At 41.3% G+C, this 15,295-nt stretch overlaps 1 protein-coding gene across 1 annotated transcript in view; it reads right to left on the bottom strand.

Moving 5' to 3' along the window:
- Positions 1-15,295, bottom strand: part of STK32B (serine/threonine kinase 32B) — a 1,691,669-nt gene that overhangs the window by 421,159 nt on the left and 1,255,215 nt on the right. Inside the window, exon 7 of the mRNA XM_086964101.1 lies at positions 13,952-14,055. Coding sequence (XP_086820227.1) covers positions 13,952-14,055 — 104 coding nt within the window. The remainder of the gene's footprint in view (positions 1-13,951; positions 14,056-15,295) is intronic.

The following is a 15,295-nucleotide window of genomic DNA, read 5'->3' as shown; positions in this document are numbered from 1 at the left end:
TATAGCGCATCCAGAGACCCACAATGTGGTGGTAGGGATTGTGGTCACTTAGAATAAATTCATCTTCAAAGGCTGACATGAAGATAATGGCCAGATCTGGGGCAAAGGTAGCCCCCATTGCCTCACCTTTGGGTTGGAGGAAAAATTGATTCTGAAACATGTAAAAGTTCTGCATCATGGCGATCCTAAGAAGCGAAACAATAAATTCAGTGGGTACTGCCATGGGAGCAATTCTTCGGTCAAGAAATCTTGCTGTAACTGTTAATGCCGTCTCTTGGGGAATGCTGGTGTGTGAAACAATGTCGCAGGTGAGCAAGATTTGCTTGTTTGGATCAAAAGGAAGCCCATCCACAATATTGATGGTGTCCTGTAGGTATGTTCAGGTGGATTCTGCTAATGGTTTTAAAAAAAAATCGATATACCTCCCCAGTGGCTCCAGCATGGAACCACAGCCTGACACAATAGGACGTCCGGGTGGGTCTTCCATGTTTTTGTGTATTTTGGGCAAGGTATATGTAGTCAAGAAGTCTTGGATTCTTCTGATTGAGATAGTTGAATTCCTGCTCAGTGAGGAAACCCTCCTCAAAACCCTCTCTGGTGACATTCAAGATTTCCAAAGCCAGTGACATCGAGGGGCCAGCAGTGAGTTTCTTGTCGCTGATTCCATCATTTAATTGTCTGAAGATTTTAGATTTATACTTGGCTACATCTTGGATGACAATGTCACCGCCTTTATCGGCCGGTTTAATCTTTACTTCTTCATTCTTCCCAAGTGATTGGAGTGCCATCTTTTCCGTTTCACTGATGTTGAACTTGGTAAAACTTTTCATGGTAACTATCATGTTCCATTTCGCTACCACTATTGCTCTCTCTATAACTAGTTAGATCTCTTTTGAACTCTAAAATAATGTTCGTTGTAAATCCCTTTTAGGTAACACGCCCCACCCCCGTCCTGTGGAAGACCCCTCAGCAAGGCACCAACAATTGCCTGCAAAATTCCGTGGGTCGAAACATCGACAGCCTCCTCATTATCAGCTTCCTTCCGCATATATCATTGACTGTGATTTCTTTGGAAGCATGATGTATAAATATTATTTTTGAACCTTGGTCCTAGTTTTATGAATCAAACTATTGCAATGTGTATTAAGGTCGTTTGGCCATTGCTATCTCACTACCCTAACCACCCTACACTTCTCACAACACCACCTCCTTCACCACCTGATCTCCCTTCTGGGGCACAAATTACGTTGAATTTTTGCATACTAGAATTTGTGATAATATGTACCTCAACATTGTGATTAAATAACAGTGTTGTTACTATGTCATGATTAATGTTCTAGATTTATATTTTCTCTATATCTCTGTGTTCTGGGACTTCACTTCCCCGTACTAGACTTCATTTGAAAAGCAAACAGCTGCTAAATGCAGTCCTCGAAAAGCAAACAAACATTTTAGACAACCTAAAAACATAATACCATTTCAATACTGAACAATTAAAGAAATACAACTAAAGAACACACTCCTAAGGGCTGGTTAGGGGCTACCTTAGGGGTGACTAAGCAGTGTTAAAAGGAAGGGTTTAGTCCTGGCAGATAATTTATTTTGCAAGGTCGAAATGGCAGTTTTAAACATCACACAGGCTGCAACAGGAGGTTTGAGACGTTTTAACAGAGCTACTTGGCAAGTGGCGCAACACTTGCTGCAAGCCCATTAGTAGTATTTAAATGACATTCAGTACCACTTTACTAGAGACTTTACTATATTTAAAGGAGTGGTAATATGCGTCTAAGGCCAACAAAATCGAATTTGAGCAAAAACAGGAGTGAAGAAGGCAAAACGCTTGTGGGAAGACCACCCTAAAGCTTTCAGGTCTAACAGTCATATTTCCCTAAATCAGGTCATAATCAGATTTCAGGCCTCTGTCCCCCACAACTGGGCCAAATTAATTGCTCTGGTCACCAGAAAGAGGATCAAAGCCCTTCCTACATAATAGAGTCATTAACAGTGTCTGAGTTCCTGGGAAAGGAAGGTGTGGTGATGAAATCTACATCTGTTATTTAGATTGTCCCACTCCACCTGGTCTGGGATAGGCCAGGCCCTCAGAAACAATGCAAAAGAGCCAGACCTCTAGAGCCAAAGAAAGGAGGGTCTCAATTTGAAGTTCTGATGGAAAGGGATCGAGTCACTGAAACCTAGGGGTGAAGCTGAAGATTTTAGAGAAGTTCTCCTCACAGACAACTTGATTTCACCTTCTTGGAATGTCCCTGAAGGCTGTGTAGGAGAGTTATGACAGGGGTAAAGGGATGATGTGGCACCATAAGATTGGCCTTGGCTTCAACCCATTTCAACCCCATTAAAAAAACCCGCACAAGGGAGAAACTGATGAGTCTGGACTTTCAAGCAACAATGACAAAGAAATGCTGAACTGGAAGGAATAGCCATCTGATACCCCTGCAATGATGGACTTTGGGAATGTAACTCCAGCTGACCCCCAGGACTATGATGGGTCACTAGAACCAACAGCGCTGTGCCCCTTATGACCCCCTGAAGACTTTTATGGACTGACCCTTGATTCGACTAACACATAGGTGCCCTGCAAGTGACTAAGCCACTTCAAAAAGAAAAGCAAGTACAACATAGATATAAATGGGCCTGATCAGCTGGACCTGAAGAGTGTCCCTATTGCATGGGCATTTAGTTTGCATATCCTGTGTGCAGTGGAGGCTGCATGATGGGCAGGGGCACCGCTAATGTTTTCAAAACACTGAGGGTTGCAAGGAGTGCAGGAGCCCCCTCAGTAAAAGTAAGCAAAACAATTTTTCTTTTGTCTCCCTGTGGAATGCAGTCATGACCCCCAGAGACAATTTGGATGGCTTTAATCACTCCTAGAGTTAGAGCTTTATGCTCATCAGTTCTTGAGCATGGGGAACCCTGTTGGGTGGTTCAAAAGTTGCTCTAGCAGCATAATAAAAATAGAAGAAAGCCTCTAGGACACACTTTCTGAATATAATGCTTGAATGCAATGCAATAATTGATAATGCAACTTCTGACAGTATAACAAATACTAATGATTGTTTGGTATTAACCCCATTGACTTCAGAGGTGGGACATCAAATGTATTGCATATTGGTAAAATCCCCATTGATTTAGTTGTATTGCATTAATGAATTATAACATGTAACTGTTTTTACAGATGTGGTGACACACTGGCAAAGCCACTAAACGTGCCGTATTGATGAAGATACACCCTTACATTGTGATGTTGCATTTAGAAAAGGTGGGGGGTATTCTGAATATAGGATTCAGGGCCCAATATGGGTTAATGTGTCATCCCCATAGGTATATCCATCTACCTTATTGTATATGTTTTTGAGGGATGCCTAGTGGTTTGTGGTGTGTGGGTAATAAAAGTACTTTTCTATTGCAAACGAAATGCACTGACTGCGCAATAAATTATTGAGTGCTGTTTTTGTGTACCAGTGAGCTGGGGTTATTAGCCCACACCATATACCCTGAGGAGGTGATGGATTACTCTGCTTCCCTACCCCGAGAGAGTCAACTGCTACAGTGTGGTACTTGGTTACCAGTACAAACAAGATATTTGTACACTTATTACTTGTGAAGGACATCCTTCACAAATAATAACCTAATATCTTGCAATAATCAGTTTCAAGATGCTCTAGTTTTCTACTCTGGAAATGCTGAATTTTCTGGAGCTTTTGACAACGTTCCACCAGAAAACTGCTGTTTATTTACCTGAGGATGTTTGAATGGATGAAGAGGGTTGTCAAATCCTTTGTGCAGAGAGTAGAGGACAATATTCTGTTGATTGAGAAGGTGCCCTAGGTAATGTGGCTGACACACTGCACAATTTCACATACGTGTGACAGTGAATTCATCTTTCATGTGTCAAAGGGCTGGCGAATCAACACAAAGCTCAACCCAGTGTAGCAGTGTTGCATTTTAGATGACGGTGTGTGTACACAAAGACATAAAGTGTACCTTCAAAGGTGCAAGTTTAGATATGATCTCAAAATGAATGTTTGTAAAGGAAAGTGGGAGGAGAACTATGCGTTTTTTTTAGGAAACCTGGGAAATTGAGGAAGGGCAGACCCCAGTTCATTGATTTCTGTTCCTTTGTCAATGCACAGTACAATGTGGTTGTGTTGGACACGTGGTTTACATAGAGCCCATCAAGGACAGTAAGTGCTTGACCTTCTGTCATGGGTTTTTGAACTTTGACACTGGTTCTTGTGCTCAGGATGACAATATTGATCCAAGTCTGAAGAATTCTAAGATGAATGTTAGGATAGTGCACATATAAGTTGATCTAGGACCTAAAGGAAACCTTTTTGGTGGAACGACACTATTAAGTCGTAGTAGCCGTATCATTGATTCTTTTGGACTATTGGTCAGATGTACTGAGATATTTAGGAGTTGTAAACACTGTGATTTGCTAAATCACAGGTTTTGTGACCACTAAATGGCATTTTACTATCTATTAAACACAATTGGAATATCGGTAAATGGTTAGTTAATTGCAAAATAGATATAGAGATGCACAACAAATCACAATTTAGAAAGGTTGGCTTAAGGGCATCCCTTCCGAATTGCCATTCACAATGTATCAATGATTTGGGACAATGAATTTGGTTGTAAAGCATTGAACAGTTACCAGCACCCCAAAGAAGGAGGTAAACCATTCACAATGGGAGAAGTGGTCTAATAATATCTATTTAATTTGAAATTCTTGGATGCCATCTAGAATGGTTATGTGGTGGGGTTCCTGGGTTGCTGGTAAGAAGGACAATTATCCTGCTATGTATTGGTGGTACTGTTGGTCTTCATCTTGTAGAATAACCCATCCTTGTGACCAACTGGAGCATGCACCTACATCTTGAGGAACACTCTTTGTAAGAGGTCATTTTAACCCTCTCTGCTTTAAGTAGGTAGATAGCCCAGCCTGAGTTTATTTATGTAAACATCATTGGAGTTTAGGGCTGTCATCAGTGGCGCTCCCTAGAGTACTAAACCACCCTGGTACCCATCCTGACATCAGGCTACAATCACAATCCTTGCTAAAAAAGAATCATTTTGCCTAGGGGAGGACAAATTGGAGCTTTACCCCTCTCTCTGCTGGCCCATTGGTCAAATCCCCACCTAAATCCCATTTTTCTCTCGTATTTTGGCCTGGGGTGGATTGGCAATCAGTGGAATCCCACCGTACATGAGCATTGAGGACAATTGGAGGTAAGTCCTTTACAAAGTGGCATACCATATACCCTGGGCCTGTACTTTAAGCAGTACTAGCAACTGCAGCACTGATTGTGCCACCCACAGAAGTAGCCTTTCAAACCTATCTCAGAACTGGCACTGTAGTGACTGTGTGTGCAGTTTACTGCCACTTCGACCTGGCATTTAAAACTACTTGTCAGCCTTAAACTTCCCTTTTATTACATATGTCACCCCTAGGGTAGGTCCTACGTAACCCTAAGAGCAGAGTGCTATGCATGTAAAAGGTAGGACATGTACCATTAGGTTTTACATGCCATGGTATAGACAAAAAGCCTATTTCATTTGTAACTACTGTAAGACCTGCTTCTCTCATAGACTTGCATTGTGAACTCCTAAATATACTTTAAAGCTGTAATTCTTGATCAGATATGTTTCATATGTTTGGAATAGTAATGATACATCCTGCTTACTGGTGAAGTTGGATTTAATTACTGTGTCTCTAATACATGTCTGGGGTGGGTACTATACTTTGTGCATTCCCTCCAAACAGCCACAACACAGCAAGGATAGGTGTGTCTGAGTACCCATCTACATACATTTACAGTCTGTTAGCCTTGCCTGGGCGGGATGGAAGGGAGGGGATAACATTTCACTTGAACAGGCGGTGTCCTGTCCGCACACAAAGGACTGATTGCCCCCACTGATAGCCTGGCAAACAGCACTGGGTTGAAAGGGATACTTGTGCACTTCTGAGTGTTGCTTTGAGGTCACCCCCACATGAAAGGTACTTTTGGGTATAAGTACTGGGTCTCTGACCCCTAAAATCAGACACTACTGGACTTGTAACTGAAACGTTACCAGAAGAACTGCTGTGTTCCTTAAAGGACTCAAGAGGACTGCTCATCCGAAATGCCTGCTTTTCTGCTTGTTGCCCTGGTGCTAGCTGCTTTCTGACTGTGCTGAGGAGAGCTTCACTTTGCCTTCACTCCAACTGTGCTCCACTGCTTGTTGGCTTGCCTTCTGTTGCTTGAGACTCACGGATGCCAAAGTCTCTACCCCAGCTCCTGTGCCTGATTCACTGGGAGTAGACCCAGATACTTACATAATAGGAAACAATTTGATGCAATGCGAAGCCCAGTAAAGCCTTGCCGTACAGCTCCTCGGAACTGACACTGGACAGCGCGAAGCCTCGAAGAGCCTCGCTGCACACCTCGCAGAACTGATTCTGGATGACACGAAGCTGCACAAAGCCTCGCTGCATTGCATCTCCGAACCAACGCCACATGATGCAAAGCCTTGGCATGATGTCTGCGCCCCAGGATCCAAGGTACTGTGTTCAACAGGCCCAAGTGGGTCCCTGTAGTCAACCCACACTTCCTTGCGGTTGGCCTGAACTTCTGAGTTTGTCCCGGTCCGGTATGACCAGATAACCCCCATTGGCACATATTGCTTCTAAGCACTAGAACTCTTTTATTCTTTAAAAATTAATATCTTGAGTTCTACTTATTGGTTTTTTTTTGTTTTGGTCTTGTAATGTTCAAAATATAACAATCTATTTTTCTAAATCTGTATGCAGCAGTTTTGTGGCGTATTCATTGTCTTACTGTTATGGGTGTGTTGCACAAATACTTTGTACATTGCCTCTTTGGATAAGCCTGCCTGCTCTGTGGCAACCTACCAGATGGTGAACACAAGTTATCTTTTAGTGTGTATCTAGCTTACCCTAACTAGAGTGGTTGTTCCTGCCTAAGCCAACTCGGAATGCCATTTCTAACACTTGTAGATGTCAGTATTATGCTTAACCCAATTTCCTGTCACTTTCCAAGAGGGATGGCTTCAATCATTCAGCCTGCACCGACAAAACCCTCCCTACCTTGAACATTAGAGATCCAGGGGAATTCAGGACCTGTGTGAATCCCTGCATGTTGTCTTACCCAGAATACTCTGCAAAATTCTAAACTGTGCCAAAAAAACACCAAACTTCCAGTTGCTTTTCATAGGAGATGATGAAAGTATCAGGGTACAATATCAAGTCACTGGGTCAAACTGCATCTAGGGATCTCTACCAACCTTGAACATTGTTTAAAAGTAGAGATCCTGTGGATCCAGAGTGGTGTATATTTTGTATTAAAAACTCCCTGGATCCCTCAGGTGCCTGCACACAGTGAGCCCAAATATGACAGCTTCCTACATTCCAAGCATCAATGCAAATTGAAAGAAACAATCTTGACCCTTTTACAGTGACTTTCACTCCATGTGTTGAGTGCCAGTTTTAGCATGAGAAGTGTAGGAACACTGTTTGGCAGACTTTTATCAATCTCACAGATTCTTTAACTTTCCTTCACAGAAATGTGTAGAAATACAAAAAAATCTTAAAGTTTCATGTTTGCAGGCAAGTGAGCTACATGACCCTGGATTCTACCTGCTATTCAGTTTTGAGAAATGTATATGGTATGTTTGCTTCCCTCCATGAAGGCTGACTATGGGCCCACATACCACAGCTACATACATGCCGAAATGTTTTTAATTCAAAGCTATAATTTTGACACTTCAACAGTGCATTTTGGGACCTTTCCTGTTCACGGTGATAGGCCCACCCACACAAATGGGGTACCAGTTTTATTGTGATAAGTATTGTAATGCTGGTAAGTCTTTCATTATTTGTCACAGATTCTGGAACTTTCCCGCACAGAAATATGAAGAAAATATGTAATTTTCCTCAACGTTTGTCATTTTTACAGTGCTATCTTGGTTAGGAAAGGTGTGGGTATCCGCCCAGACCAGACCGCACCGCACCCAAACCGACAGACCATGCACGCAACCTGGGCTTCATCCTGGACTCCTCCCTCTCCATGACCAGGCAAGTCAACAACGTCTCCTCGGCGTGCTTCAACATCCTACGCATGCTACGGAAGATCTTCTGGTGGATCCCCACCGAGACCAGGAAGACCGTCACCCAGGCCCTCGTCACCAGCCGACTGGACTACGGCAACGCCCTCTACGCTGGTACCACCGCCAAGCTCCAGAAGAGACTCCAGCGGATCCAGAACGCCTCAGCCAGACTCATCCTCGACATCCCACGAACCAGCCACATCACCGGACATCTGAGAGACCTTCACTGGCTCCCCGTCAACAAAAGAATCACCTTCCGCCTCCTCACCCACGCACACAAAGCCCTACACGACCAAGGCCCGAGCTACCTCAACAGCCGAATCCACTTCTACGCTCCCAAACGCCACCTCCGATCAGCCAGCCACGCCCTCGCCGCCGTCCCCCGCATCCGAAGAGCGACTACGGGAGGAAGGTCCTTCTCCTACCTGGCCGCCAGGACCTGGAACTCCCTCCCGACCGACCTGCGCCTGACCCAAGACCACCTCTCCTTCAGGAAGAAGCTGAAGACCTGGCTGTTCGAGCAGTAGCGCCCCCCCCCCCCAACCCCCCCAGCGCCTTGAGACCCTACGGGTATGTAGCGCGCTATATAAGTGTCACTGATTGATTGATTGACACCATTCTGAATTCAGCTCGGTCTCTAGTTGTCAGAAATGTATAGGGTTCCTAGGTTTCCATAGTTGCAATCAAGTTCACATCAGAAAAACAAAAGTCTATTGTATCCAAACATTAGTAACTCATTTCATATGTTCATGTTTTTTTGGGCCTCGCATGTCACATGTTTTGCGCAGGTAGATTCAAACACGTGAACTATTATTTTTTCAGGAGAACTGTAGTATTGTAGAATCGTAGGATATTTTTCAATGAAAACCTTAAAACACAGCAATAATACATCAATACCAATGAAAAGATAGATATTAAATTACACCAATTACAATGTTTAACAAAGGAGAATAATGGGGGGAGAGCAATGGGAATATCTGGAACAACGGCAAGGTGGTAATGGTACCGACACCTGTTAGTGAGAAAATTGTGGTGCAGTGGCGAATGAGAAAGAAAAGGAAGAAATATTGGAGGACAAAACAAATAACCAAGGTCAAGGTCAATCACGTCAGGTAACGGATGAATCTAAAAGTGCAAAGAAACCAGAAGAAAGGTCTAAGATAGATGCCTGCCAAGAAAGCAGCTGACCAACCAAATGGGGCATGCAACTGGAGAGATGTGCCGACAGTGATTGTTAACAAATTGCTGGCGACTCCAAGATTACTGTATGCAATGTATAAGTTTATTTTTTGCCTAATGCATGTTGGTGTTCCTTTTCCATCCAGTGTGTATACATAGGTGTTCCTTCTCTCTTTTAAAGAAGCTATTACTGTAGGGAGACACGCCCACTAGGTGGTGTCAGCTGGTGCTTTGCCTTGCTCATGCTGTGCATATAGTACTTTTTATGCTTCCTGTGATTTCATGCTCTTGTGGTAAAGGTTGGGGATCACATGAGTGGCCTGAGTGGGTCTCCTTCTGAGTCAGATGCATCTTGGGCATGTTTATTCGGAAACCTTCCTTGGTCAGAATCTGAGGACAGCACAGCTTACTTGCACATGCGCATTGAATGCTTATGACTGTATTTATATGCCAACTTGATGGCTAGCAAGAGAAAAACAATTATATGCTTTCACCTTTTCAACTTACTATTTAATAATTCGAAGGTCAATGGAGGGATACTGTTAGTAAAAATAGATGCTGCCCTCTTTGCTGCATGTATTGGGAGACACATGAGCATATCTTATGTGGCTGCCCAATTTTGCACAACAATTGGATAAGACATCTTCAGCTTCTTATAATCAGAGAAGCAGGTTGAAGAATAATTAACAAAACAGTACATATAAGTTTAATAGGCAAGAGAATGACACCATGGGCGGCACTATGAGATGCCTTGTATTTGGGGGTTCAGTTACTTTGGATTTGAGAGTTCATAGATCAGCGATAATAAGCATCATATGGGATTGTTAAATTATTATCGAGTCCTTGCATTCGTTTCTGTATATGAATCCTGAATGTTTATGTTGGTAGAATATGTGTTGATGTTGCGCAATGTATGAACACAACATGATACTAATATGTAAGTTGGGTACAGCGTGATCACCAATACTGCTATGTTCTGTATTTTGAAAATGGCTGTGCCCCAATTTGACTCTGTTGCAATGTTGATTGATTCTAGATGATATTTAGCTTATGTACTGATAATTGTTGCTTTTTTAATGTGTGGAGACATTTTTCAAATGTATTTAACCAATACCATAATCCACAAATGGGTGTGTATGTACATCACAAAGTTATTCAACGTTTTAGCAAACACATTTAAGGGTGGCTGATGTGATGTGTGCACATTCATTGTGGATATCTACCCCAAAAAAGCATTGGCAAAACTAAAGAGGTTCCACTTTGAGACCTATTGGTTTTATCAATTCTTACCTACTTATGCTCATGAGGAATTCCCATGTCACTGCATCAGCCAGACTGCTGTTGTGCAGCAATCAGTTAACACAGGAAGAGGAAGATGCCATAAGCAGCACCAGAGTAATTATCAGACACTGGCCCAACTTTCACCATAGAATCAAAGATGGCCTACTACACATTGATTGCTTGTGACAATCGGGTACATATGTTTTGTGGCCCATGTTAGCTATACTTCAACGTGTGTGATGTCCAGTGCACCATTCATACATGAAAGTATTCTACAGTACGAAACACAATGTGCCATATACTCACATAAGCAACAAATTGCACTACTGCAAGAGGTTATTGGGAATGTGCAGATCCTTCTACAGCCCTCTTGAAATATATACATTTGGGGTGTCTACTCCGGAGCTCTACTGTGCTGGGCTGAGAGACCCGGTTAATTTTCAAGAGATTTGACAAGTTAGAGAATGTGGATTTTAATTCACTCTCAACAGCAAGCAAGGTCTCTTAAATCCTCATTCTATTCATGCTGATTATAGCATCAGTTTGCCATGGCTGAGTGTTCTGTTGTTAATCGTAGGTTTGAGTTTGGGAATAAACAACTAATATCCTCTTGAAGTTAAGCAGAAGAATTATCTTCAGATATTTCCATCTCATTCAATGTATTATATGCAACACATTAGAGCCCGCAAATCACCGCTTGGAGAGATTACACTTTGTTGTTGATAATCAGGTACTGCATCAGCTCCTTGTCTGACCCTCTAAACCTACAAACACAGACATTCCGATAGGACTTTGACAACACCAAGCCTGCTTCTACTCTTACTCAATCTCCCTTGAGCTGCATCCCAAAAGGGTAATTCTCCAAACCCTTGTCTTGTGCAGACCCCATCAAGGTCTGCAGCATCCTCAGAACCTCCTCTTATGAAGATATTTACCCTCATCTTACACCAAAGCCCTCTCCTGAGTCTCTCTCTCACTCATCATTCATCATTCGCCATCATCAAGGTACCCCCACTCAAGACATCTTCGCATGAAGCTCTCAAAGGATGTCAGGAAACCTACTCAAGAAGAAACTCATTCTAGACCATGATGATCTTACGAGCTATCGGACCATCACTCACCTATACTTCCTAGGTGAGATTGTGAAAAGTTAGTGTATTCTTATTACAAGGTCGAATTAACACCAACTATCCCCTGACCGACTACCAATCACGCTTCACATTATGCTACAGCACAGAGACAGCTACTAAATAAATCATAGACAATACCTCCTTGGTTTGGATCTGAAACCAAACTCCGCCACCTCTGGATGACAGTACCAATGGTTTACATGAGAAAAATAACACAAAATTGAGAAACAAAAGAACATTAAATCAAACACAGATAATGAATGTTTAGATGTAGTCTTCTGACAAGTTTGACTAGTATAGAAATTCTGAAAATTGGTAGTAACCATTGGGTCCTGGTTTTAATACTTTAAACATATATGTATGAACCAGAAAAAAACCCATCTTGGAGGCCATTAAGAATCAATTGACAAGTTCCTGGGTAAACTATAAATGAGTGTGACGCTTCTGCTTTGCCATTTCTTCAGCACTTGCAAACTGTTTACTTCTCTACAGTATTTCCATACTCAGATCGTATTGCTAAAAAAGAAAATATTTAAAATATTGTCTCCTTTAGTTATATTATTCAACTCCCTACCAGCATCTGAAAAGGGAAATATTGCTGTGTTACCATAAATAGCTATGTCTTTAATTTCTAGTGTCTAGGATTATTTTATTGATATCTGAAAAACCCAAACAATTCAAATATGACTTCTTCTGCAGTAATTCCTAGCTCAGTCAATCTTGCATTAGCTTTCTCTATCTACGATGAGAGGTAACACTCTTTTTTAATAATAGGATCTCTCCTTATCTGCAATAACTAGTCGTACAAAAGCAACAAGCTAAGACAGCTCCACTGTCTATTCTTTTTTCTTAAATTGATGGTTTTATAGCGGCCCTGGCAGAAGCCATTTACAACCTGTTTATATTTGTGGCTTCTTCTTAACCTCCTTTTCCTCCTCCATCCCCCACCGTCTGCTTCGCCATTCCCATCAAGGCATTTTAACAGACTGTGATGCCTTAGAAACTGCAAAATGTATAAATGCCAGAAACGGTCATCAAATTAAAAGTTATGGCTGCCTAAAAATTGAAGAGCTTTGTTAAGCGACCTCAGTTATATAACACTTTTAGAAATTATCTTCAGTTCGATTTAGGTCTTCCTATTTTCTTACTGTATACATTCATATAATCCCCAAGGGAAACTTAAAATATAGGAAAGTTAAACGGATCGAGGCTCGCCATCGTGTTGTCTGTTTGACTTCTAATTCTAATCTGAGGTAACTTTGATTTCTGGTGCTATCAGTCCTCTAAAGTTTATAAATGAGTGGAAATGCCTCAGCCATAATTGTGTTCTCACTGATACAAACAGCATTCTGAATGTATTCTTCACATAACATGTCAGCTAATGTGATTGGGAACAGCATTCTGAATGTATTCTTCACATAACATGTCAGCTAATGTGATTGGGAATAGCATTCTGAATGTATTCTTCACATAACATGTCAGCTAATGTGATTGGGAACAGCATTCTGAATATATTCTTCATATAACATGCCAGCTTTTGTGATTGGTGATAGCATTCTGAATGCATTCTTCAAATAATGTGCCAGCTTTTGTGATTGGTGACGGCATTCTGAATGCATTCTTCATTTAGTGTGCTTGCTTTTGCGGCTGGTGACCAGGCGCATGAGTTGAGAACTGCAAGCTTAAAAGGTCCAATTTACCTGAAGTTGCACAAGTATGATTTTAAAAAATGCAAATAGGATCATTCCATTTGGAAAAGTGTGTTGTTGTTGTTCTGTTTGCAATATTTACAACTGTACACTGCAGTGGAATCACAGTGTAATGGAGCGTTTCCCCATCATCTTTGCAAAGATTCAACACAGGTGATTACAGGCCTTGATAATTACTAAAGTTCGACTATGTTTACTGTTTTAAGGGAAAGGATCATCCAGGTAGCTGTAGAGAAGGTTATATGAAAAAGGGTATTAAGACTTAGTTGCAGGTTATTAAGATGCTAAGTACATAGCAGACAGCCCCACCAGGAGCAGCCTTGACACGAATCAAGTCACAACATTTACATTAATGTAACTATTTTGAGGTTTGTGATTTACATATGTTGATTTCTTTATGGCTGGGCCAAATGAATAGGAACATTGAAGAATACAGAATAAAAAAACGAAAAAGTAAAGTATCTACATGAATAATACATTACACACGTTCTCCTGGTTTTAACTTGATATAAGTGAGCCTCTTACCCAACCCCGTAGTAGCTCGTAGGCGGTAATTCCAAGCGACCACCAGTCCACGGGATATAAATATCCTGCCCCACCATCCATAAACGACTGAAACACCTCTGGAGCTAATAGAAAAAATAAGAGAGCAGGATTACATACTACAGAGTCAGGATTTATATTGTGCTATATAGTCCTTTAAATGTAATCCAAATTATTAGGTTGGGTTTATCAATATTTGGAGGAGCGAAAAGCTTGATTAACACACAAAACAAATGAGCACTCGAGCAAAGAGATGTAACATTTTGATCTGATTTGGGGAATAGAGGTTTTCATTAAGCTCTTTTCGTTTTAATTATCTTTCGCTTTAAAGGCAATTTGCTTTAGGAATATCTAAGATGTGACAACTTTGTGTCAAAATTATTATCCAAGAAAACAGTCAACACGGACCACCTTCGTATAAACTAGATGCTTAAATGCAAAACATAACCATTACATTAAATTGGTGGATACTTTGGTAAAATTGCTAGATTTGAAAGGCGATGACAGACAATACTTTTCTGAAAGCTTAAATCTGGTAGCATGAGGGAAACTAATTTCTCCTTCCACCTTACCACCTTAAGTTTTCTTCCTTGCAAACTAACATTTTATTTTTAGATATTATTCCTCTTTCTCTTTAATCTTTTTCTTTTTAGCAACTAGCTACAGACAAATGTGGACGCCTGTTTGAGAACTCATGTCAGCACAATTAACAACACACATAAAACACACAACTCACATAACATATGACTTATATAATATTCAAAGGGGCTTACTACCAGCCCTCTTCAGTCATTGGCTTGTTTAGGTGAAATCCCTCCAGGCATTGACTCAACTGGGTATCAAACATGTTTTCTTACAGGGATTTTGCTCAGGAACAGAACAATGCTTGAGATCATAGACCATCGGCATGTAGATACTGAGTCATCATAACTCCACACAATCTATGAGGCCGAGTCCAACTAGCTATACGTGAATTGGCACCCCAGAACACAACACTCTCGATCCTCTCAGGGATCGTGATAACAGGACAATCCTTTTCGCTCTCTCACTTGTACTTGTCCACAATAAAATAAACAAGACACATGAAGGAAGTTAAGAATACTTATTCAAACTATTGCGTCCAAAAATGTAGTATTCGTGCCGCAATTAGAAAACAAATGCATACTAAAAATACTGTTAGCGTGGTTGACTCAATACACAATTTATCATAAAAAGCACTGTCATTTTATAAAACAGAATATCCTAAACCCCCATCCCTTCTACTGAAGCTAGATGACTATATATCAAAGATCTCAGTGATAACTGGCACACCCCGTTCCTTAGAAT

The sequence above is a fragment of the Lissotriton vulgaris genome, chromosome 3_2 (assembly GCF_964263255.1).
Source record: "Lissotriton vulgaris chromosome 3_2, aLisVul1.2, whole genome shotgun sequence".
Taxonomy (NCBI): Eukaryota; Metazoa; Chordata; class Amphibia; order Caudata; family Salamandridae; genus Lissotriton; species Lissotriton vulgaris.
Note: the sequence above shows the minus strand (reverse complement) of the source record. Positions and strands in the feature narration are given on the sequence as shown.